Source organism: Piliocolobus tephrosceles, chromosome 1, assembly GCF_002776525.5.
Source record: "Piliocolobus tephrosceles isolate RC106 chromosome 1, ASM277652v3, whole genome shotgun sequence".
NCBI lineage: Eukaryota > Metazoa > Chordata > Mammalia > Primates > Cercopithecidae > Piliocolobus > Piliocolobus tephrosceles.
In genome coordinates, this window is record NC_045434.1 from 93327035 (window position 1) to 93352691 (window position 25657).

Below are 25657 nucleotides of genomic sequence, written 5' to 3' on the forward strand. Positions count from 1 at the left end.
AATACATGTAAATGATAGAGATATGATAGCTAGGCCAGTCCACATATTAGTCGTGATCCGCGTGACTTCTGAAGACATGAGAGGGCATGGGAGGCTTTAGGGGAGCTTCCGCTTTTCTGGCGAGGTTTTATTTTTGCCCGGGAAGCTATCAGTCAGCGGAGATCTGTGAGAAGGGATAAGACCTCAGGGGAAGTAAGAGGAAGAGCCTTCCGCGGCCCGCGACCGGGTGGCCGCTTCAGCGGCCGAGGCAGCGCCCAGCCGGCTCCAACGTGGAGCAGGAGCAACTGCGTGACCCGTGGACCCCGCCCCTCGCAGGCAACCACAAAGAAGCCGGACTGGGCCACGTCTAGGAAGAGGCAGGAATCGGCGAATCGTTTCTCCAATAGAAAAGGATGTGTTTGCGGACCAATAGGTCGCCGAGAATGACACCCGCCCACGCGCCTGCTAAGCCAATCGGCTAGGAGCAGCGAGCGGCGGGGCTGGGTCCCTGCGGTCCCTTGGAGCCGCGCAGTATGGCGGGCGGGGCCCGGGAAGTGCTCACACTGCAGTTGGGACACTTTGCCGGTTTCGTGGGCGCGCACTGGTGGAACCAGCAGGTGAGGTCGGCCGGCAGCTGCCCCCCGAGGAGCCCTGCGGGATCTACAGTCCCGACGTTCAGCCGGCCTGCCTCGTCCTCTCTGCTTCCCCAGGATGCTGCGCTGGGCCGAGCAACCGATGCCAAGGAGTCGCCGGGAGAGCTGTGCCCCGACGTCCTGTATCGTACGGGCCGGACGCTGCACGGCCAGGATACCTACACGCCGCGACTCATCCTCATGGATCTGAAGGGTGAGGTGGTGGCAGGGTCAGCCAGGGCCCTGTGTTTCCCTTCCGCGAGCCGAGTCCTTGCGCTGCCGTTATCTTCAAGACCCTCCCACCTTACTGAGCTCAAGGACTGGAGATGAGTAGCTGAGCACAACATGCCAGCACTCGAGGGGCCCACGATAGTTGCTCAAGAGCCATCTCGGGAATGGGCTGCTAGGCCCTGGAGACAGTGAGGACTTGAACCAGAGCACTACTGTGGGACTGCTAGATGTGGTTTTTGCCCCCGGTCCCGCAGCTAATGACTAAGCTGGAAACGGAAAGATGGAAGCTAGATTCTCCTAGGCCAAGGTTTTCCCCCCAACTAGTGTATATCCCAGAAAGGTTGGAAGAGCCAAGTGCTGGAGAGATGGTGACAGCAGGTTGTCAGGTGATCAGAGGAAGGTTGGCTAGAGGGGGAGGGTGCCCCAGGCTTTGACCTGACTTTGTCTCTGTTATTTCTGTGCAGGTAGTTTGAGCTCCCTAAAAGAGGAAGGTGGACTCTACAGGGACAAACAGTTGGATGCTGCAATAGCATGGTGTGTAATTAATGTGTGGATAAGGGTGGGGAACATACATGTATTTAGAAAGTAGGAGAACTCATCAGAGTGCGGTTTCTTTGATCAATCTCCAATCTCTTTCAGGCAGGGGAAGCTCACCACACACAAAGAGGAACTCTGTCCCAAGAACCCTTATCTCCAGGACTTTCTGAGTGCAGAGGTGAGGGCCTCTGCCCTGAACTTTTTAACCCGAGGGCCTCCACAGGGGCAGGTAAAAGGGGATTTTAATCACTTTAAATGTCCTAGAATGATATTTTGGGAAAAAGCACGTCTTTTCCTAAGGACCACGACTAGGTGAACAGAAAGGAGGCTGTGCGGTGTGGCCAGCCAACTCAAGAAGGATGAACCAACCTTTACCTCTAAACTGCCTGGAACTAAATGTAGATTTTTTTCACCCCTCCCAGGGAGTGCTGAGTAGTGATGGTGTTTGGAGGGTCAAATCCATTCCCAATGGCAAAGGTGAGACTTCTCCAGATACTGATGGATACGGGTCTGGGTAGAGCAGAAACGTGGAGAAAGGTACATTTCCTCTGCTTGTCTTCAGGTTCCCCACCACTCACCACCGCTACAACTCCAAAACCACTTATCCCTACAGAGGCCAGCATCAGGGTCTGGTCAGACTTCCTCAGAGTCCATCTCCATCCCCGGAGCATCTGTATGATTCAGAAGTACAACCATGATGGGTATGGGGACCCCAGAGGCTGTGAGGCAAGAAACGTGGGTCCCCACCAACGCAGGATGAGGCTCTTGAGGCCATCTTCCCTGCCCTCCCCTAGACACGAGGTTGAGGAGCTGAGGGAAGAGATGTAAGTCTTGGATGGTGTTTACTTGTGGCAGGGAAGCAGGTCGGCTGGAAGCTTTTGGCCAAGGGGAAAGTGTCCTAAAGGAACCCAAGTACCAGGAAGAGCTGGAGGACAGGCTGCACTTCTACGTGGAGGAATGTGACTACTTGCAGGTAGTGGCGTGGCAACGTGCGCTCCAGGGCAGAAGCTCTTCTCATCCTACTCCCTAACTATTTTTCATCACTCACCTCCGCTCAGGGCTTCCAGATCCTGTGTGACCTGCACGATGGCTTCTCTGGGGTAGGCGCGAAGGCGGCAGAGCTGCTACAAGATGAATATTCAGGGCGGGGAATAATAACGTGGGGCCTGCTACCTGGCCCCTACCATCGTGGGGTGAGTGGAACTTGGAGGAGTAAGCAGTCACACGGTGGGGAGGGAGAAATGAGAATCCCGGGGGGGAGAGTTGCTTAATGCAAACTACTCTTTTTCTTCACCAGGAGGCCCAGAGAAACATCTATCGTCTATTAAACACAGCTTTTGGTCTCATGCACCTGACTACTCACAGCTCTCTCGTCTGTCCCTTGTCGTTGGGTGGGAGCCTGGGCCTGCGACCTGAGCCACCTGTCAACTTCCCTTACCTGCATTATGATGTAAGTCTCGGTGCTCTTGTTCTGACTGCAGCAGGCTACGGGGCCTCCTCATACTCCCAGTCAGCCGCTGTCTGTTATTGGCTGTGTTCCTGAGGCCCAAGCTTGAACTCAGCTGTGATGTGGCCTCTCAGATCACACTGTCCTATGCCCTATGCTGGTCCAACCAGAGGCCAGACATACCCCTGCTTTGTCCCCTGGATCTTTCTGGTGTTAATATTCTGCCTCCACACATTCTTTTCCAGGCCTGAGGCCAAGTGCCCCTCTTGGTGTCTCCTTACAGGCCACTCTGCCCTTCCACTGCAGTGCCATCCTGGCTACAGCCCTGGACACAGTCACTGTTCCTTTTCGCCTGTGTTCCTCTCCAGTTTCCATGGTTCATCTGGCTGACATGCTGAGCTTCTGTGGGAAAAAGGTATGAAGCTTTGTGAGGGGTTGGGTCAGTGCTGAGAAAATGTCCTCTAACGTGTTGTCTTCCTTCTCTTTAGGTGGTGACAGCAGGAGCAACCATTCCTTTCCCCTTGGCTCCAGGCCAGTCCCTTCCTGATTCCCTGATGCAGTTTGGAGGAGCCACCCCATGGACCCCACTGTCTGCATGTGGGGAGCCTTCTGGAACACGTTGCTTTGCCCAGTCGGTGGTGCTGAGGGGTATAGACAGAGCATGCCACACGAGGTGAGAGCTGTTGGTCCTTAGGAACCCTTGTCAGATGTTGTTTCGTATCCTTTTCCCCCTAATTTCTCTGGGACATTCTAATGATATTGTTCCCTCCCCACCCCTTAAAAAGGAAGCAAAAAAAAAAGGGGGGGGGGAGCTCTTTTTTTTTTGATCCAGCTGATGGCCTGAGAACATAAGAATTCTTAGTTTCTTATTCATGCTGCCACAGCCTAATGGTGGTTTTGGCTTTGTTCTGGCAGCCAGCTCACCCCAGGGACACCTCCACCCTCCTCCCTTCACACATGTACCACTGGGGAAGAAGTCTTGGCTCAGTATTTACAACAGCAGCAGCCTAGAGTCATGAGGTCAGTGTAACGGTTGCTCCTGTCCTTCTTGCCAACCTCAACGCTCCTGTGACTTCTTACGCGCTTAGTGTCTGTTCTTTGCCCCCACAGTTCTTCCCATCTGCTGCTGACTCCCTGCAGGGTGGCTCCTCCTTACCCCCACCTCTTCTCAAGCTGCAGTCCACAGGGTATGGTTCTGGATGGTTCCCCCAAGGGAGCAGGTATGTAGGAGGTAAAGAAAACTGAGATTTCAAGTATGGGAGAGTTTTTACTATCTCCATTCCTGGATTAAAAGTGCTGAAAAAGTCCACAGTTAAACATTGTTTTATTCACCCTATGGCTCCCAAGAAAAGCATTCTTCCTCTGGAGTACTGGTGTACTAAGGGGACAGTACACCAAATGTGTTGAGTTTACAATCAAATCTACTAAGGTTGGACTTCCTTATCAGTTTGACAGAGTCCCAGGGCAGAATCATCATCCATCTACAGGTCTGTCTTTCCTCTCCCTCCACAGCAGTGGAGAGCATCCCAGTGTTTGGGGCACTGTGTTCCTCTTCGTCCCTGCACCAGACCCTGGAGGCCTTGGCCAGAGACCTCACCAAACTCGACTTGCGGCGCTGGGCCAGCTTCATGGATGCTGGAGTGGAGCACGATGACGTAGCAGAGCTCCTGCAGGAGCTACAAAGCCTGGCCCAGTGCTACCAGGGTGGTGACAGCCTCGTGGACTAAAGTTCCCAGTGTGGGAGAGAGGAGCTAGTTTGCAATAAAAACAGCTGGATGCAGGAGCCCAGTGTCTTCGTGCAGAGGAGCTCAATGTCGCAGGACTAGCTACACCAACATATGCACTTTTTACATTTAGAAACACTGTGATTAGACCACAGAACAATAAATAAGTGCCATCAGACCAAAAAAAGTAGAGAAAGGAGCTGAACTCCACTCACTCGATGCTATTTACAGAGGAGATCTGTAAGGTCTTCATAAAAGACCTTGAATGGTGCCTAGGATGGCAGAGCCCCTGGGTCCTACTCCATCCTCCAGCCTTTGTCCTCGTCCTGGGCTCCTCTCCTGGTCTGTAAACTGGGCACAAGGACTGTACAAGCAGAGTACAACTACCCTCCTGCCTAATGACAGGGCACCTGTTGGGTTTGGTCCTGCGTAGATGATACCCAAGTATTCCCAGAGTCTCATTCATCCAGCTCCTCTTCAGACAGAAGGTCCCCACAGTCAGACAGCTGGTCTGCGTTGCTGGTACTGGTAGCATCATCCTCATCCTCAGAGCTGGCTTCACAGGCAGTGCAGAAGAGCTGCATGAGTTCTCGAAAACGGTGGGAGACCTAAGAAAGGAGCAGGGCTGTATTCACTGATCCTTAGTAACATGTTAACATTTATGAAGCACTATATATTGATTTGCAAAATCTTTTATGTATTCAACACAGCAAGGTTGGGAGAGCTATATCATTAGAGCTAAGGAAACTCAAGAGGCTAAATGTTTTGTCCAAAGTCACACGCCTCCTAAAAACAGAATTAGAATGGCCAGCACGGTGGCTCACACCTGTAATCCCAGCACTTTGGGAGGCCAAGGCAGGTGGATCACTTGAGGTCAGGAGTTTGAGACCAGCCTGGCCAACATGGTGAAACCCTGTCTCTACTAAAAATACAAAAATTGGTCGGGTGGCGGGCGCCTGTAATCCCAGCCATTCGAGAGGCTGAGGCAGGAGATTTGCTTGGACCCGGGAGGCAGAGGTTGCAGTGAGCTGAGATCATGCCAGCACTCCAGCCTGGGTAAGCAGCAGGACTCCGGCTCAAAAAAGAAAAAGCTAGAATGGAAACTGGGGCTTCTGCCAAAAAATGCAGTGTCCTTTCTCTTCTAGAACCGCTACCACCGTGATGAGTCAAGCCTTTCCTTAGATCAGACGTTTACAAAAACCACTTACTGTCTTGGATGTCAAAGCTCCTTCTTTGGCCTTTCTAGCTCTTCGTTGGCCACCTTGTCCTCTTTTTACTGGGTCTTCTCCACCCCCACTCCCGCTTACCTCAGCAGGGGTCTTATTTCCCAGCTGCTGGGAGATGATGCTGAAGGTCTGTGGCTGTGCCCCTTGCTCCTGGCACATGGTGAGGATCACATGGTCAGCTTCCCTGTAACCCAGGTATCATGATTAACCCGAGGGAGCCACACGCATGTGGTCCATGCTCTTTTCTTTTTTTTTTTTTTTTTTTTCTTTTTTGAGACGGAGTCTCGCTCTGTCGCCCAGGCTGGAGTGCAGTGGCCGGATCTCAGCTCACTGCAAGCTCCGCCTCCCGGGTTTACGCCATTCTCCTGCCTCAGCCTCCCGAGGAGCTGGGACTACAGGCGCCCGCCACCTCGCCTGGCTAGTTTTTCGTATTTTTTAGTAGAGACGGGATTTCACCGTGTTAGCCAGGATGGTCTCGATCTCCTGACCTCGTGATCCACCCGTCTCGGCCTCCCAAAGTGCTGGGATTACAGGCTTGAGCCACCGCGCCCGGCCCATGCTCTTTTCTAAACACACGTCATCCACCCTTACCTACCTTGTCCACAGGACAACCTTTTCCCCAGTGGAGCTGACCTTGCTGTTGTTGGCACACACTGTAGCTTCTGTGGCCTTTGGCTGCTGCTCCCCCTCTGGACCCTTGCCCTGTGTTCCACTGTCTTTAGACAAACCCCCTCTAGGGGCTTTGGGAGAAGTCTCTGACGTGTCAATTCCTGATGGAGATTCATGGACAGGGGATGTCCTGTCTCTTGTCTTCACCCTACCTCTGCTTGAGGGCAGCCATCTCTCTTGAGTGTCTGGTTTCCCGGACACATGTCTTCTCCCTGCATCTCTGGTCTTTGAGGAAACAGGACTCAGGAAGGAAGCATGGGGTTCCACGGTACCAGGCAATTTCTCAGTTTCTGATGCATCCCAGACCAGCATCAAAGCCTCTGACTCACCCACTGCCTTTTGGCCCTCCCTCTCTTTCTGAAGTCTGGGGGATGCCTTGGGGCAGGAGAGAACCTCAGGCCCAACCTGGTTTCTCTTAACAGTGTACAGTACAGCTCCAGTTTTGGGGGGAAATTGAGGAGTCTCTGGTGAATGAGGTGGTGGGCCATCCAGGAGGAGCCGTTCTGTAAGAGTCACTTCTCGAGGGGACGGCAAAGTGCCCCCCACTGGCAATCCTGCTTAGGAGGAAAATAAGGATCTCAGGGTACTGTCAGGATCAAGATGCACCTAAGCACGAGAAATTACCATGGGTCACTGTGGCCAGGTACTGTGCAAAAATTCTAATACAAAAGAGGGCCGGGCATGGTGGCTCACACCTATAATGCCTGCACTTTGGGAAGCCAAAGTGATGGGATCGCTTGAGGCCAGGAGTTTGAGACTAGCCTGGGCAATATGGTGAGATCCCATCACTACAAAAATTATAAATGATAAAAGAGTTGGGTGGAGGTGGGGGGCATAATGTCACTTATGCAAAGATACAATGTCCTACTGCCAAAGCTGAGAATGGGCCAGTCTTTACGATGTAGATTACAGTAGATTTGGAGATGGGGGGAAGGGTTTTAGGAATAGAAACACAAGACAATGTTGAATCGCTGAAATTTGTAGCAGTCTTTTTTTTTTTTTTGAGACGGATTTTTACTCTTGTTGCCCAGGCTGGAGTACAGTGGCGTGATCTCAGCTCACTGCAACCACCACCTCCGGGGTTCAAGGGATTCTCCTGCCTCAGCCTCCTGAGTAGATGGGATTATAGGCTTCCACCACCAGGCCCAGCTAATTTTTTTTTTTTTTTTTTTTTGTATTTTTAGTAGAGACAGAGTTTCACCATGTTGGCCAGGCTGGTCTTGAACTCCTGACCTCAGGTAATCCACCCATCTCGGCCTCCCAAAGTGCTGGGATTACAGGCGTGAGCCACTGCCCCCAGCCACGCACTCTTAATTCTGCAAGAGGAGTGAGGCCATAGGATAGAAAAAGCCTGAACAGGAGAAGGGCTTCCTATGGGTACATCAGTGAAAGAGGTGGTATATCCATCCCTGAAAAGGCTATTTATCCAGGCTCATGGAGGTTCCTGTCTGCAGTACAGGAGAATGAGACTGAGAAACAGAAGGGCTGGGTTGGCAGATCACTCACCTGAAACAGGCATCTCTCCCTTTCTGGTGGTCCTGACAGTCTTGATCTGGGTGGCCTCATGGGGCTCCTTGCTCTTGTAGGATTTGCTGCCACAGACCTGCAGAGATGGTCTTCTGGGTCAAAGGTGTCCTGACTGCCGATGTCTTCGGGGCACACCAAAGGAAGAAACCCTGCCTGATGCTCACCAAGTCAACCCACATGCATGTCTGCTCCAACAATTTTTTTTTTTTTTTTTTTTTTTTGAGACAGAGTCTTGCTCTGTTACCCAGACTGGAGAGCAGTGGCGCCATCTCAGCTCACTGCAAGCTCCGCCTCCCGGGTTCAGGTTCATGCCATTCTCCTGCCTCAGCCTCCCGAGTAGCTGGGACTACAGGCACCCGCCACCACGCCCAGCTAATTTTTTGTATTTTTAGTAGAGATGGGGTTTCACCCTGTTAGCCAGGATGGTCTCAATCTCCTGACCTCGTGATCTGCCTGTGTCGGCCTCCCAAAGTGCTGGGATTACAGGCATGAGCCACCGCGCTCAGCCAACAATTTTGTTTTTTTAAGAGACAGGGTTTCAATTGGGTGCAGTGGTACATGCCTGTAAACCCAGCTACTTGGGAGGCTGAGGTGTGAGGATCACTTGAGCCCAAGGGTTCAAGATCAGCCTGGGCAGCATAGCGAGACCCTGTCTCAAAACAACAACAATAACAACAACAAAAACAGAGGCCAGGTGTGGTGGTTCACACCTGTAATCCCAGTACTTTGGAGGCTGAGGGCGGGGATCACTTGAGGTCAGGGATTCCAGACTAGCCTAGCCACCATGGTGAAACCCCATCTCTACTAAAAATACAAAAATTAGTGGAATGTTGTGGCGGGGGCCTGTAGTCTCAGTTACTTGGGAAGCTGAGGCACAAGAATTACTTGAACCCAGGAGGCAGAGGTTACAGTGAGCTGAGATTGTGCCACTGCACTCCAGGCTGGACAAAAGTGAGACTCCATCTCAAAAATAAAAAAAGAGAGAGACAAGGTCTCACAGATAACAGAGATTATCTTGCTCAGGTTGGAGTGCAGTGGCTATTTACACAGGCATGACCGTAGTGGTACACTATATCCTCAGACTCCTGGGCTCAAGTAATGATCTGGCGTGAGCCTCCTGAGTGCCCCTTTGCCCAGCTACTGCTCCAAATATTTTATTTTGATTGATTGATTTTTTGAGATGGAGTTTCGCTTATATTGCCCAGGCTGGAGTGCAATGGTGCAATCTCCACTCACCGCAACCTCTGCCTCCCAGGTTCAAGCGATTTTCCTGCTTCAGCCTCCTGCGTAGCTGGGATTACAGGCATGCGCCGCCACGCCCAGCTAATTTTGTATTTTCAGTAGAAACGGGGTTTCTCCATGTTGTTCAGGCTGGTGTCCAACTCCCAACCTCAGGTGATCTGCCTGCCTCGGCCTCCCAAAGTGTTTAGATTACAGGTGTGAGCCACCATGTCCGGCCAGGGGAAGGGTACTAATACTAGATATGACTCCTAATGATTCCACTCTCCACTCCGCCCTACTGATCTCCAGCTAGGGCACTACCCCAAGCAGAGCAAGGACGTAAGGCCCCTCCCAGGTCCCAGAACCTCCTTCCTTGAGCATCCCTTCCAGGACATCCATGGCATTCCTGAGATCAGACAGGCTCTGGTTTCAGGTGGCAATCCCTCCCTACCCCAGTGCTTTATGCTTTGGGTAAGCCTAAAAAGTCCTTGCCTTGTTCATCTCCTCCAGGAAGCCCATGACACTCCAGAGGCAAAAAGGTATGGAGTAGGTTGGGGAAAGAGACAAGGGAAAGGTCTAAGGCCCAGAAGACAACAGGAAGAAAGCAGGACAGGAAAGAATACCTCGGTGATCTCCTGGGGAAGGCAGTCTGCACAGCCCTGGAGGACCTTGATAATCTTCTGGTGGTGTGAGGGGTTCTCTGCAAAGCAAATCTCCAGCTGCCGAAGGAACTTGCGGCTCTTCTCAAAAGCCTGCTGCTCCTCAAACTACCAGAGTGGAAAGTGGGCAAAAGAGGTGTCACAATACAGCCAGAGCAGGACTTGAGGGTTCTAAGGATAAGAACTAGTGGACCAGGACATGAGAGATGTTTGGTTTAAAATTCGAGTTTACAATTATGAGATCTAATTTAAAACCCTAACCTCCATCCACCTTGGGCCACTGGTGGGGAGCCACCCAAAGCAATTAAGATGTGAGTAACAGCTTCAAGAGATGTACATATTTCATGTTGTTTGCTGTATTATGGATGTGAAATGAGACACCCAAACTCATGTACTACTTTAGAGCTTACATTACAAAGAATTTTCAGGTCTTGCAAGGTGGCTTATGCCTGTAATCCCACCACTTGGGAGGCCAAGGCCGGAGGATCGTTTAAAGCCAGGAGTTTGGGCGGGTGCGGTGGCTCATGCCTGTAATCAGAGCACTTTGAGAGGCCAAGGTGGGTGGATCATGAGGTCAGTAGTTTGAGACCAGTCTGGCCAAGATGGTGAAACCCCATCTCTACTATAAAATACAAAAAAATTAGCTGGGCGTGGTGGCAGGCACATGTAATCCCAGCTACTCAGGAGGCTAGGGCAGGAGAATCACTTGAACCCAGGAGGTGCCAGTTGCAGTGAGCTGAGATTGCACCACTGCACTTTAGCTTGGGTGAGAATGGAAGACTCCATCTTAAAAAAAAAAAAAAAAAAAAAAGCCAAGCGTTCAAGACCAGCCTGGGCAACATAGTGAGACTGCATCTCTACAAAAAAACCTAAAAATTAGGCAGATGTCATGGTGTGCACCTGCAGCCGTAGCTGTTTGGGAGGCTGAGTCTGGAGGATCCCTGGGACCTGTATTGCCCAGGCTAGTCTCAAACTCCTGACTACAAGGGATTCTCCCACCTCAGCCTCCTGAAGTGCTGGGATTACAGGTGTGAGCCACTGTGCATGGCTGAGACATTGTCTCTCTTTTTTTTGGAGTGGGGGAGGGGACAAGGTCTTGAGCTTGTCACCCGGGCTGGAATGTTAGTGGAGCAATCATGGCTCAGTGAAGCCTCAACCTCCCAGGCTCAAGCAGTCCTCCCACCTCAGCCTCCCAAGTAGCTGGGACCATAGGTGTCCACCCCCACACTCAGCTAATCTTTTTATTTTTTGTAGAGGTGAGGTTTTGCTATGTTGTCCAGGCTGGCCTTGAAACCCTGAGCTCAAGCCATCCATCGGCCTTGGCCTCCCAAAATGCTGGGATTACAGGTGTGAGCCAAAATACCTGGCTGACATAATCTCTTTATTTTTATTTTGTTATTTTTTATTTTATTTATTTTTTTGAGATGGACTCTCACTCTGTCGCCCAGGCTGGGGTGCAGTGGCACGATCTTGGCTCACTGCAACCTCCGCCTCTCCAGCTCAAGGGATTCTCCTGCCTGAGCCCTGCTAGTAGCTGGGATTACAGGCACACACAACCGGCCGAGGTGGCGGGCGCCTGTAGTCCCAGCTACCTGGGAGGCTGAGGCAGGAGAATGGCGTAAACCCGGGAGGTGGAGCTTGCAGTGAGCTGAGATCTGGCCACTGCACTCCAGCCTGGGTGACAGAGCGAGACTCCATCTCAAAAAAAAAAAAAAAAAAAAAAGAGTAAAACTCTGTGTCAAAAAAAAAAATTAGCCAGGCATGGTGGTGCATACCTGTAATCCCAGCTACTCAGGAGGCTGAGGCAGGAGAATCGCTTGAACCTAGGGGGTGAGGTTGCAGTGAGCCGAAATTGTGCCACTTCACTCTAGCCTGGGTGAAAGAGTGACACTCCGTCTCAAAACAAAAAGAAAAACAAAAAAGGGATAGGAAACATGATAGCCATGAAAAGAAAGGAGGAAAATAATGCAAAAAAGACTGGAAGACCTTGTGCTGATGCCCTGACAGGCTGTCAGTGACCAGAGTTAGGTCAAGGACCTTCAGGTAACACCGATGTGTAGCCTCAGCCAGGAAACTTCAGCTGCTCTAGGACCTCCTTCCAATTCCACAAGATGGCTAGGCCCTCTGTGAAAGGAAACTGAATTGGGAACAGAGCCAAAATTCCCAACACCCAAGGGCAAATGGGGATTGCCCAAGTCCTCTCCAGCAAGCCTGTCTGCTGAGTCTTAAGGCCGGCAGCCATGCTAACTGTTTTAAAATGGCTGACAGGAGGCCAGTATTTTGTTTGCTTTTGGGAGACAAAATTGAGGAAAAGAAGCCTTGGAAAGTAAAGAGTTAAAGGTCCGCTCCTATTCATCCTTCTGATTAATCCCTATATTCCCAGCCAATGCTCCAGAATATGTTGTAGTCTTGCCAATGCACCGAGATGTAGCAGTCTCTTGTCTGAGATAGTACTTGGAGTTATTCGTCTCATGTTCAAGAACATAAAGGTGCATGGTAACAAGGGTGAGGTTGGAGCAAAAGTTTAATAAGTTGAAGAAGAAAGCTCTCTGCAGTGGAGAAGGGGGCTTGAATGTGTTGCCCACTATGAGGCTGGTGTCTGGGGTTTTTACAGACTAGGAAGGGGAAGGAATATGCTTAGTCTGTTGGCTGTCTTAGAGAAAGCATGATTTAGCTTAGCCCAGGACCAGTCAGGAGCTGAAGTGAAGATTTATAAGAGCTACTCAGCTTGGCCCAGGACCTTTCAGTAGCTGAAGTGAAAGCCTGGCCTGGGACCTTCGCCTGGGACCAATCAGGACCTGAAGAGATGATTCATAGAAGTCAGGCTCATAGTCCAAAATTGAAAGGAAAGTGCCCATCAGAACCCACCAGAGCCCACTGTGTTCGTGCCCACAAAAGCAGAAACATTCTCCTGGGAGCCCACTGATGATACAAAGGAAAAAGGCATTTCTATGTCTGGCCTTGTTCCCTTATATGAGTGAGTGAGAGGTTTGTGCAAGTTTTTATAAGTGGGCTGGAGGTTCTATCTGTGCAGTTGTGGGCATGTCTCCAGACACAACCCCCTATGCTAGTTCCCTTATTGGTGCCTGCAGTTGGATTTTTTTTTCCCAGACTGCTTTTTATATTATGTGAAGATGAGGCACTTATCCCATGGGTTGGGGGCTCTCAGGGGACCCCTCCCTTGCTGTCTACCTGAAGCAAGCTAGCCTCTCAGTGGTGGGTACTAACAATAAACATACTTACGATTGAACTCTAATTCTCCTGTGGTTCTCTCACAGAGATCTTTAGCCAGAAAAACTAAAGCAGAGGCGTAAAAAGGCTGTACCCTGAAAAACAGACTTTATTTTTTTTTAATTTTTTTTTTTTTTTGAGACGGAGTCTTGCTGTGTCGCCCAGGCTGGAGTGCAGTGGCCGGATCTCAGCTCACTGCAACCTCCGCCTCCCGGGTTCACGCCATTCTCCTGCCTCAGCCTCCCGAGTAGCTGGGACCACAGGCGCCGGCCACCTCGCCCGGCTAATTTTGTGTATTTTTAGTAGAGACGGGGTTTCACCGTGTTAGCCAGGATGGTCTCGATCTCCTGACCTCGTGATCCGCCCGTCTCGGCCTCCCAAAGTGCTGGGATTACAGGCTTGAGCCACCGTGCCCGGCCCAGACTTTATTTTTTAAAGCACATCCCTTGAAGGAGAAGCAGCCATAGTCATAGAGAGCGGCAGTAACAGGGAGCAACATTTGCCTACCCTGGTCAGACAAGCTTGGGCAAAAGCCAAGTCCTTCTGCTCCCTGAGGGGATCTTGCTCAAGAATGTCCTCATTATACTGCAACAGCAGCTTGTAGGTGTCCTTGCTGGCCCAACCCCAACTTTCCCACTTGTTGCAAGCTCTATGATTGTTTCAGCTTTTTCCAGCAGCTTTGATGCTGTCTCCTTGTAGCACACATGAAAAACATTGTTTCTGTGTCCCTGCAACACCTGATCTTCCCGATCCACCACATGCACCACCCCAGCCAAATCCTATCAATATTATGGAGCAAGTCAAGGAAAAGGTTGTTGGGAAAATGGTATGAGAAGTAAGTCTGTCAAGTCAGCTCTACGCAGAGTCTGCAGTGTAACTGCCTTAATTGGGATGACAAGATAGCTACTTCATATTGAGAAAGGAAGTCTAAAGAGCAAGTGTGGCTTCTGTAGTGCTCTTGAGAGACTATGTCTGGATGAGGAACAAGCAGTGTTTCCTGAAACAAACATGAGTCTCAGCCCCACACATGACAGATGAGCTAAGAACCAGTACAAGAAAGTGAACCAGGCCGGGTGCGGTGGCTCACGCCTGTAATCCCAGCACTTTGGGAGGCCGAGGGGGACAGATTATCTGAGGTCAGTAGTTTGAGAACAGCCTGGCCAACATGGTGAAACCCCATCCCTACTAAAGAAATACAAAAATAAATCTAGCGTGGTGGTGCTCGCCTGTAATCCCAGCTACCCAGGAGGCTGAGGCAGGAGAATCTATTGAAGCTAGGAGGTAGAGGTTGCAGAGAGCCACGATTGTGCCACTGCACTCCAGCCTGAGCAACGAGAGTGAAACTCCGTGTCAAAACAAAACAAAACAAAACAAAACAAAACAAAACTTAACCGGATGTGGTGGTGGGCTCCTGTAATCCCAGCTACTCGTGAGGCTGAGGGAGGAGAATTTCTTGAGTCTGGAAGACGGAGGTTGCAGTGAGCTGAGATCGTGCCATTGCACTCCAGCCTGGGTGACAGAGCGAGACTCTGTCTCAAAAAAGAAAAAAAAAAGAGAAAAAGAAAGAAAGAAAGAAAGGAAGGAAGGAGGGAGGGAGGGAGGGAAAGGAGGAAAGAAGGAAGGAAGGAAGGAAGGAAGGAAGAAAGGAAGAAAGAAAGAAAAAACGAAGCTAATACAAATCTAACAACGGATGAGAATCAAATTAAAAATTTTTGAGGCCAGGCGCCGTGGCTCAAGCCTGTAATCCCAGCACTTTGGAAGGCCAAGACGGGCAGATCACAAGGTCAGGAGATCGGGACCATCCTGGCTAACATGGTGAAACCCCGTCTCTACTAATAAAATACAAAAAAACTAGCTGGGTGAGGTGGTGGGCGCCTGTAGTCCCAGCTACTCAGGAGGCTGAGGCAGGAGAATGGCGTAAACCTGGGAGGTGGAACTTGCAGTGAGCCGAGATCTGGCCGCTGCACTCCAGCCTGGGTGACAGAGCGAGACTCCGTCTCAAAAAAGAACAAAAAAAAATTTTTTTAGGAGGCCAGGCACTGTGGCTCACGCCTGTAATCCCAGCACTTTGGGAGGCTGAGATGGTTGGATCACCTGACGTCAGGAGATCGAGACCAGCGTGGCTAACATGATGAAACCCCGTCTCTACTAAAACTATGAAAACAATTTTGTTGGGCATGGTGGCACGTGCCTGTAATCCCAGCTACTCAGGAGACTGAGGCAGGAGAATCGCTTGAACCTTGGAGGTGGAGGTTGCATTGAGGTGAGATCATGATGAAACTGCACTCTAGCCTGGGCAACAAGAGCAAAAACTCCATCTCAAAAAAAAAATTCTGAGTATCCGTTCTCCACAAAGATAACACATTAAACGTGTTTTGGGGGTGGGGGGTTGCAGAAGAGATCCAGAGGGTTTCCTCTGGAAATCCTCCATCTGTTTATAAGCTATCCACTCTGCACACTGTCCTCTAGACAATGAGGTTAAGTGAGACTGGTCCTTCAGTATAGGCTTGCCTAACTCAGCTGGTGGAGTTCCGCTGGTTTCCACTTCTGGAGCAGTCTCAGATGAGGCAAAAGTAGAAGGAGGCTTCTCAGCTGAGTCTCCAACTGCTTCATCCGTCATTTCATCCTCTTTCTGCAGGCTTTCCATTCCTTCTGCTTCTTCTTCCTCCTCTTCTTCCGGCTCAGAGTTCTCCTCCTGAGAATTCTCTTCTTCAGACTCACCCTCCTGACTCATGCGCCTTTCAGATGCCAGCCAAGTCAGTTTCTCCATTGTTTCCTGTAAAACCCTCCAAAGAGTACTTATAATGGCTCTTAGTGGCTCATGAATTGCAGAACAGCACAAAGCTAAATCAGGGTAATCTGAAGTTAAACAATGGGGAGCCCACCACAGCTGTCAGAGGGGAATTCCCTGAGTTACGAAATCCCAGCAATGGGCCAGGTACAGTGGCTCATGCCTGTAATCCCAACACTTTGGGAAGGCGAGGTGGGTAGATCACTTGAGGCCAGGAGTTCAGGACCAGCCTCGCCAACATGATGAAACCCCGTCTCTACTAAAAATACAAAAATTAGTCATGTACGGTGGCATATGCCTATAATCCCAGCTACCTGGGAGGCTGAGGCAGGAGAATTACTTGAACCTGGGAGGCGGAGGTTGCAGTGAGCTGAAATTGTGCCACTGCACTCCAATCTGGGAGACAGAGTGAGACTCCGTCTCAAAAAAAAATTAAAACACACACACACATAAAACAAGACAAAAAAAAGAAATCCCAGTGATTGCTGACATTCGGCCTGACAGCAGGAGAGGGGAAGAAGTTCCCTTTTACAAACTTCTGTAACCTGAAGATAGTTTTCAGGCTGGAGTGTGATGGTGCAATCTCGGCTCACTGCAACCTCTGCCTCCCAGGTTCAAGCAATTCTCCTGCCTTGGTCTCCTGAGTAGCTGGGATTATAGGCAGGCGATACTACGCCCAGCTACTTGTGTATTTTTAGGAGAGACAGGGTTTCTCCATGTTGGTCAGGCTGGGTTTGAACTCCCGACCTCAGGTGATCTGCCTGTCTTGGCCTCCCAAAATGCTGGGATTTATAGGCGTGAGTCACCGCGCCAGGCTATTTACACTTTTTTTTTTTTTTTTTGAGATAGAGCCTTGCTCTGTTGCCCAGGCTGGAGCGCAATGATGCGATCTCGGCTCACTGCAACCTCCATCTCCTGGGCTCAAGCGATTCTCCTGCCTCTGCCTCCCGAGCAGCAGGGATTACAGGCACCCGCCACCACGCCTGGCTAATTTTTGTATTTTTAGTATAGATGGGGTTTCACCACGTTGGCCAGGCCAGTCTGAAACTCCTGGCCTTGTGATCCAACCACCTAGGCCTCCCAAAGTGCTGGGACTACAGGCGTGAGCCACCAAGCCCAGCCAATTACTATTTTTTAATTTTTTAAGGCATTTAAAGTATGGTCAGGTGATTCAATTTAATGTGTAAATCAGTTTAATATAATCAGTAAAATTTCATCCTTTCTATCTCATTTCACCTCAACTTCACAATCATGTTTCATAATGCATTACAAATAAATAAAAATGATTTTAGGACTATCCATAGTGTAGCAAGCAAGCAGGTGGCATATCAATAAATGAAACATATTACTGAGTCCAAAATATACTTGAGAATATTCTCCAGCTCTCACCTGGAGTTCTGGGACAGAAAGTACAGATTCCTCAGAAGCTGATGACATTTCATCTTCCTCATCTTGGGTGAGGTCATCAAAGTCCTCTTCTTCCTCTTCCTCCGGCCCATTCTTCTCTCCTCCAGTTTCTGGCCCAACTGGAATCTCCACTGACTGACCATCAACACTGGGTGAGTCTTCTGGCTTCCCTGGGGGCCTACTAAGCCTCACTTCAGGATCCATCGAGGACGAAGCATTCTTTGATGATCCTTTGTTCACATCTGTCACTGAGGTTCCTTCATCAGGGTGCTCTTGAGAAGATGAAGGGGTTTTGGCTGGCTGACTCCTCTCCTCTTCCTTCTGTAAGACTGTCTGTTTCTTTACCTCTCTAGCACTGTTCAACTCCTCGCTTGGGACACCAGTGTCCAATTCCACAGCATGTTCCTCTTTGATGTCATCACAAATGTCAAGCTCAGGGGATCCACTGATTTCCTCTCTAGCATCTTCAGGTTCCACCTTGACAACTTCGTTTAAATCCCCAGCGGTAGGGTTGTTTAGAGACTCCTGGATTCCCTGAGGCAGCGGCTCCAGAGCTTGTCTTCCCTCCTCTGTTTTCACAACAGTCCAGCGACAGGCACTGTTCTCTGACAATCCTTCTTGGCACTCTGCATCTGCTGGTGGTGGCCCTGGGCTATGTTCCACTTTGGGGAAAACAGTAGCAGAGAGAGGAGACAGTTCCTGGGGCTCTAATTTGGGTTCTAGGCCCTGAAAGGCATTTTCCCCATTAGCCACAGCACATGCAATGTCCACATTCACGCGGGCCTTATCTTCAGGGGTGGATGGTATAGGAAGATTCACAGAATTGCCAGAAACAATTAAGGGTGAGACAGAGGAGGCCACAAGGGGCTGGTTCAATTGACAGGGGAAGGAAGTAGGGTTAACCAAGAGGGTGGTAATGGGAATAGTCTGGGGACTCTGGGCCACAGCCGCATTGACAGGCTGGATCATGTTACAGCCACTGCCAAGGCTCACAATCTTCACAGTGGTAGCAGGAACAGTGAAGATAACAGATGCAGGGTGGTGGATAACAGGGGCAGGTTTCATACAGGGAGAGGTCTTGATTCCCCTTCTCTTTGAGGGTCTGCGTCTCACATATGGCTTCCGAAACTTAGAAGGGGCAAGGGAGGGCAGCATTACCTTGGGCACAGGGGCAGAAGAGAGCAAAGTCTGGGATTCAGACAGAGGGAAGCTTGTCCTGCCCTCAGGGGGCATAGCAGTCAGTGCTGCAGGAGACTCAAAACTCTCACCTCCACTGACCCCCAGTGGAGGGACACCTGGAACTGTCTGCAAGACAGTGGCTGGCTGGATCGGGTGAGGAATCCGGAGCACCATTTTGCTCGGAGGGGCTTCTGAATGAGTTGATTGGGCTGGTGTTTTCCCAGGGTTGAAGCTAGGCTGGAGAGAGGGGCTGGGCTGGATAAGGAGGGGCTTCAGGACTGATGAGCGCTTCTGTCTCCAAGCCTTCCTGGGGAAACGGGTGGCAACTGGCTTCAGTTTCAGGACCACACCCTTAGGCAATAGCAGTGGGTACCGAGTTTCACTCTCCAACTCCAAGTTGTCTTTTTCTAGGCCATGATCTGAGTTGATCTCAGTGGTTCCAGTCACATATCCTACCTCTCTAGCACCATCAGCCATGTGCTGCAGTTCTTCCTGGATGGACGGCAGACTGGCCTATTGGAAACAAGAACACTCTGATCCAGCATATGTCAAAATTTGGGAAAAAGAAGCTTGGCACAGTGGCTCACGCCTGTAATCCCAGCACTTTGGGAGGCTGAAGTGGGTAGATCACTTCAGGTCAGGAGTTCAGGACGAGCCTGACCAACATGGTGAAACCCCATCTCTACTAAAAATATAAAAATTAGCTGGGTGTGGTGGCATGTGCCTGTACTCCCAGCTACTCGGGAGGCAGAAGCAGGAGAATCACTTGAACCTGGGAGGCAGAGGTTGCGAGGAGCTGAGATCACACCATAGCCTCGGTGGACAGAGGAAGACACTGTCTCAAAAACAAAACAAAACAACAACAACAAAAAAAGAATTTGGGAAAAACAATAGGGCTTTCTAGGTTTTAGGGACCTTAGACAAGCTCAAGGCATCTTTCCAAGAAAAGTCTCTCTGCATATCAAATCTACAAAGACCACATTCCAATTATATACTTTAGAAACTTCTGTGAATTTCCTTTAGCAAATTATTATTTTATATATATTTTTAAAATGTAGAATCACCCAGAGAAGGGCAGAAAAGTAAGGGAAGAAAGGTGAATGAGGAAGATTTCTGAAGTCCTACTTCTACAACTAAAGCATTAGTAGATTAAGGAAGCCCTTGATATTCTCTCAGAACTTTCAGTGACCTTCTGCCTCCCACAGACTTTGAGGAAGAGGGTTGTACCTTTAACCAGAATGGGAGCCGGTGTTCTTCTCTCTCTACAGGTGGCTTCCACTGATGTGGCTGGATCTCTTCACAGCATTTTACTAAGACTGGCAGCTGTTTGGTCTTCTTATAAAACTTAACATAAAAAAATGTGCATGAGTTACATTCCTTCTGGAAACACTGTCGTCTGTCAGGCTGGTGAATGGGGTGGGTGGTGGATCGAGACACACACACACACACACACACACAAAACCACATACACAAACATCCATGAACACACATATATAAATAGCATATGCTGAATACTTGTACATTTCAAATTAAACTAATCTCTATTTAAAGATTTTACAATTATTCAATATTTTCTAACTGATGATCTCCATCTGGTTGCCAGGACGGGGAGAGTTTAGGTCACAGAGAGAAAAGGAAGCAGATGCTCAGAGCAATCTTATGTAAGATTTGTTCCTGCTCAACAGCTGCAAAGACAGCATCGTAATCTATACCTTGGACACATGAAAACTTCCTTTTAAGCAAATGACGGTGTGAAAGGCATTAGAAGAGAAGGGGAAAAAAAGAGAGAGCCTGGGAAAGTTCAATTTTTTTTTTTTTTTTTTTTTGTTGTTGAGACGGAGTCTCGCTCTGTCGCCCAGGCTGGAGTGCAGTGGCTGAATCTCAGCTCACTGCAAGCTCTGCCTCCCGGGTTTACGCCATTCTCCTGCCTCAGCCTCCCAAGTAGCTGGGACTACAGGCGCCTGACACCTCGCCTGGCTAGTTTTTTTGTATTTTTTTAGTAGAGACAGGGTTTCACTGTGTTAGCCAGGATGGTCTCCATCTCCTGACCTCGTGATCCGCCCGTCTTGGCCTCCCAACGTGCTGGGATTAAAGGCTTGAGCCACCGCGCCTGGCCGAGAAAGTTCAATTTTAAGAGTAAACGAAGGCTAGGTGCGGTGGCTCACGCCTGTAATCCCAGCACTTTTGGAGGTGGGCAGATTACTTAAGGTCAGGAGTTCAAGACCAGCTTGGCCAACATGGCAAAACCTCTATCTCTACAAAAATACAAAAATTAGCCAGACATGGTGGCACATGCCTGTAATCCCAGTTACTCAGGGGGCTGAGGCAGGAGAATTGCTTGAACCTGGGAGGTGGAGGTTGCAGTGAGCTGAGATCAGAGATCGTGCCACTGCACTCCAGCCTGGGTGACGAGGTGAGACTCCGTCTCAAAAAAAAAAAATAAAAAGAATAGGTTGGGTGCAGTGGCTCACGACTATAATCTCAGCACTTTGGGAGGCCGAGGCGGGCGGATCACGAGGTCAGGAGTTTGAGACCAGCCTGGCCAACATGGCAAAACCCCTATCCCTACAAAAATACAAAAATTAGCCAGGCATGGTGGCACGCACCTGTAATCCCAGTTACTCAGGGGGCTGAGGCAGGAGAATTGCTTGAACCTGGGAGGTGGAGGTTGCAGTGAGCTGAGATCAGAGATCGTTCCACTCCAGCCTGGGTGACAGAGCGAGACTCTGTCTCAAAAAAAAAAAAGAATAGGCTGGGCGCGGTGGCTCACGCGTATAATCTCAGCACTTTGTGAGGCCACGGTAGGCAGATCATGAGGTCAGGAGATCGACACCATCCTGGCTAACACGGTGAAACCCCATCTCTACTAAAAAATGCAAAAAATTAGCCAGGCTTGGTGGCGGGCACCTGTAGTCCCAGCTGCTCGGGAGGCTGAGGCAGGAGAATGGTGTGAACCTGGGAGGTGGAGCTTGCAGTGAGCTGCGATGCCACCACTGCACTCCAGCCTGGGGGACAGAGCGAGACTCCATCTCAAAAAAATAAAATAAAATAAATGAAGATGAGAATTGAACTAAAACCATTGACAATAAGCATCTGCTCATCCAGCATATACAGAATGCTTTCTATGTCCTAGGCACTATGCTAAAAGCTAAGCACTTCTTCTCTACCCTGAAAATAGTTTTCTTTTGACTTAGCCCATATTTATGTGCCTCTTTTTTTTTTTTTTTTTCTTGCCACAGAGTCTCACTCCATCACCCAAGCTAAGCTGGAGTGCAGCGGTGCAATCTTGGCACACTGCAACCTCCACCTCCTGGGTTCAAGGGATTTTCATGCCTCAGCCTCCTGAATGGCTGAAATTATAGGAGCATGCTACCATGCCTGGCTAATTTTTGTATTTTTAGTAAAGCCAGGGTTTCACCATGTTGGCCAGGCTGGTCTCAAACTCCTGACCTCGTGTTGTGATCCACCCACCTTGGCCTCCCAAAGTTCTGGGACTACAGGTGTAAGCCACCAAGTCTGGCCTATTTACTATTTTTTTTTTGAAACGGAGTTTTGCTCTTGTTGCCCAGGCTGGAGTGCAATGGCCCAATCTTGGCTCACTGCAACCTCCACCTCCCAGGTTCAAGCAATTCTCCTGCCTCAGCCTCCCGAGTAGCTGGGATTACAGGCATGCACGACCATGCCCGGCTAATTTTGTATTTTTGGTAGAGACAGGGCTTCTCCATGTTGGTCAGGCTGGTCTCAAACTCCCAATCTCAGGTGCCACTGGCCTCAGCCTCCCAAAGTGCTGGGATTACAGGCATGAGCCACCGCACCCAGCCCTATTTACTATTTTTTAAGGCATTTAAAGTGTGGTCAGGTGATTGAATTTAATGTGTAAATGAGTTTAATATAATCAGTAAAATTTCATCCTTTCCATCTCATTTCACCTCAACCCCACAATCATGTCCCATAATGCATTCACAAATCAAATACAAATGATTTTAGGCCTATCTATAATGCAGCAAGCAAGCAGGTGGCATATCAAGAAATTAAACATATTACTGAGTCCACAAAATACTTGAGAATATTCTCCAGCTCTCACCTGGAGTTCTGGGACAGAAAACACAGATTCCTCAGAAGCTGATGACATTTCATCTTTCTCTTCTTGGGTGAGGTCATCAAAGTCCTCTTCTTCCTCTTCTTCTGGTCCATCTTTCTCTCCTCCAGTTTCTGGTCCAACTGGGGTCACCACTGACTGACCATCAACACTGGATGAGTCTTTGGGCTTCCCTGGTGGGCTACTAAGCCTCACTTCAGGATCCATGGAGGATGAAGCATTATTTGGTGATCTTTTGCTCTCATCTCCCCCCAGGTTTCCTTCATTGGGGGTTCTTGAGAAGAAGAAGGGGTTTTGTTGGCTGACTCCTCTCTTCTTCCTTCTGTAAGATTGTCTGTTTCTTTACCTCTCTAGCACTGCTCAACTCCTCACTTGGGGAGCCAGTGTCTAATTCCACAGTGTGTTCTTTCTTGATGTCATCACAAATATCATGCTCAGGGTGTTACCAGTGGAGGGTCTTGACTACAAGTTGTCCAGGTTCTTAGCATATTGAACAGAGAATTGGACAAAATGCACAAGCAAAGCACCAAATGAATGAAACAATGAAAGCACAGATTTATTGAAGTTAAAGTACATTCCACAGAGCAGAAGCAGGCTTGGGCAAGTGGCTCAAGCACTCCAGTTGCAAAATCTTCTGGGGTTTAAGTACACTTTAGAGGTTTCCTATTGGTTACACCCTTTGTAAATGAAGATGTGGCCCATGACCAATTGGAGGCTGAAGTGAAGTTACACCCTACACAAATGAAGATTTGGCCTGCGACCAATCAGAGGCTAAAGTGAAGGCTCCCTGTCTCCAGACCCTATTCTCCTGCCTCATTCCCCCTTGAGAGACATAATATCTATAAATATTTACAGGAGGCAGAGGGACTGACAGTCTTTCTTCTGTAGCTGCTTCATGCTGTTTGGGACACAGTCCCTACCTATTAGGGACCATGGAACTCTCACCCTGCTCTGTCTAGTGGAGACAGGATGACTTCTTGATGGCTGGGGCTGGCATCGTTACCTGGATAGAAGCCCTGCTGCATGACCATTTGAAGCTTAATGGCCTCTAGGTGAGAAAAAATACATTTGGTTAAAAGATTTAACAAACATGGTCCAAAACATGGTCAATGAAAGTACAATTGTTAATAATGTGCCAGCTAAGGGAAGTAGCCATGAAGCCCAACTTAGTGCCCTTGACTAGAAGCCCCATGACTTGGACAGCTGTTATTATATTTTAGAGGCCCCGTTAGCTAATTTTCAGGTGGCATCTCTTGCTAATCCTGATGGGTTGACATAAAAACAGCATTCTTTGGTGGGGTGTGGTGGATCACGCCTGTAATCCCAGCACTTTGGGAGGCTGAGGTGGGCAGATCACGAGGTCAGGAGATTGAGACCATTCTGGCTAACACGATGAAACCCTGTCTCTACTGAAAAAAAAAAAAAAAAAATTAGCCGGACGTGGTGGCAGATGCCTGTGGTCCCAGCTACTTGGGAGGCTGAGGTGGGAGAATGGCATAAATCCAGGAGATGGAGCTTGCAGTGAGCCGAGATTGCGCCACTGCACTCCAGCTTGGACGACAGAGTAAGACTGTCTCAAAACAAAACAACAAGAACAACAAAACAAAACAAACAAAAAAACCCAGCATTCTTCTTTTAGGAAAAGACATAAGCCACCTTTTTCAGCAGCTAGGAAATCCAATCTCTTATTATTTTGTAAAACGACCGTTGCCAAGGTGTCTATCTGATTTTATAAGGTGACAATACTTTGGGCAATGTCTTCCAAACTCTCTGAAAGATCATTGGACAAACGTTGGTAATAGGATAGGGATGTTGCAAGCCTACTAACTCCTGTTCCTATTCCTGTGGTTATTCCTAGTCCTACCAAAAGGGGTATGAGTTTGAAGGCTCATTTGTGCCTGGCGGGTGCAGTTAAAGGAATGAGAGACTGGTTATTGAGGGTTATATTGATTTCAGGGGCTAAATAAAGAAGTGTATAGGTTCCAGTCCATTTAGTTGGCAAACATAACTAGGAATTAGTTCCACACAGGAAAAAGACTCCGTGTTTTTCAAGACAAAAATCATTCTCTGTGGTGAACATATGGGTTAGCTTTATTGTTTTTGCTTTCCCCAGTGGTTAAGGTCCCTGCTAAGGTGGCTCCAGCTAAAGGTTAGAAAGGACCTTGGGAAGTATCCTAAGTTGTCCCAGCAGTTAAGTTTTCCTGGTGAGGGTAGTTATGCTTAGTGTCCACCAGCAATCACCCAGAGGTATTTTCATACTGGAGAAGCAAAAGGCAACTAGCTGTCTTAGGATTATTACTGGCTTCCCAAGTGAAAATGTGAACACAGCTAGTAGGCCTACCTTGACAGTACTTAGACTATGTGTCCTTTAAAGTGCCTTTAATTAGGAATAGTTTCATGAAAACCATACAGGTTTTCTAAATGATGCAGCCTAGGTAACTGCATAGCTTACATATCATGTGAGAGGTTAATCCCTAGGGTGTAGTTACTCTGATGACTCAAGGTTCCCAGGGTCTGACTAGAATTTTTCTTTTTTTTAATACAAAGTGGCACCTGGGATTTTAGTTCTTTGTGCATGATTAGGCCCCAAATGGGTTTTTGAGGGGATGCAACCCCAAAAAGGTTACGTTTGTAGGATTGTAGAAGGCTTACTGCTCATCCTGACATTGTAACTTTTGTCATTTAAGTAATTTTGAAGTCATAGAAGTCAGGCAGGTTCATTAATTTGAAGGGATCCCTCCCTTGTAGTTGAGGTGGTAGGACATTTTTTCAAGGGCCCAAGATAAGCCTGGGATTGTGATGGCAGTGTATTTTGGTGATGGTGGAGATAAACAAAGCCAAAAGTCCTTTGCCAGAGCTGGACTGGTGATATTTAACAGTCTTTGGGTTAAATTTTAAAGTTCTTAATACCCAGAATCCATTAATTGCCAGAGAGGTAAAATAAAGCCCTGCTGTAAAATTAAGCTGATTCCCAGTATGCCTTGTCCCAGTACACACAAGCCAGGGCTAACCATTATGGGACTAAAAATACTTACCTGTTATTTTGTTCTTTTGAATAGGAACCTCAGGGGGTGTATACCTATCTTCTCAGGAATAAT

At 48.9% G+C, this 25657-nt stretch overlaps 2 protein-coding genes across 10 annotated transcripts; one reads left to right on the plus strand and one right to left on the minus strand.

The window, feature by feature from the left end:
- Window positions 1-433: 433 nt before the first annotated feature.
- Window positions 434-5253, plus strand: MSTO1 (misato mitochondrial distribution and morphology regulator 1). 9 transcript variants are annotated; one of them, XM_026457053.1, is made up of 14 exons: window positions 434-596; window positions 690-825; window positions 1307-1376; window positions 1482-1608; window positions 1802-1856; window positions 1942-2080; window positions 2235-2352; window positions 2438-2572; window positions 2677-2829; window positions 3110-3241; window positions 3315-3499; window positions 3742-3846; window positions 3937-4046; window positions 4342-5253. In XM_026457053.1, exons 1-14 carry the CDS (start codon window positions 513-515, stop codon window positions 4551-4553), a joined length of 1761 nt encoding a protein of 586 aa, XP_026312838.1. In that variant the 5' UTR covers window positions 434-512; the 3' UTR covers window positions 4554-5253. The 9 variants fall into 9 exon arrangements, with proteins under 9 accessions (XP_026312838.1, XP_026312839.1, XP_026312842.1 ...); XM_026457054.1 differs by having other exon boundaries at window positions 3937-4013; window positions 4339-5253; XM_026457057.1 differs by having other exon boundaries at window positions 1482-1557.
- On the minus strand, window positions 5009-22766 carry LOC111534518 (GON-4-like protein). The gene is made up of 10 exons (XM_031935458.1): window positions 22545-22766; window positions 19688-19804; window positions 17264-18973; window positions 15397-15859; window positions 13591-13643; window positions 9709-9960; window positions 7952-8048; window positions 6372-6999; window positions 5858-5960; window positions 5009-5158 (listed from the first exon to the last, which is right to left on the minus strand). Exons 1-10 carry the CDS (start codon window positions 22764-22766, stop codon window positions 5009-5011), a joined length of 3795 nt encoding a protein of 1264 aa, XP_031791318.1.
- Between the last annotated feature and the right edge of the window lie 2891 nt (window positions 22767-25657).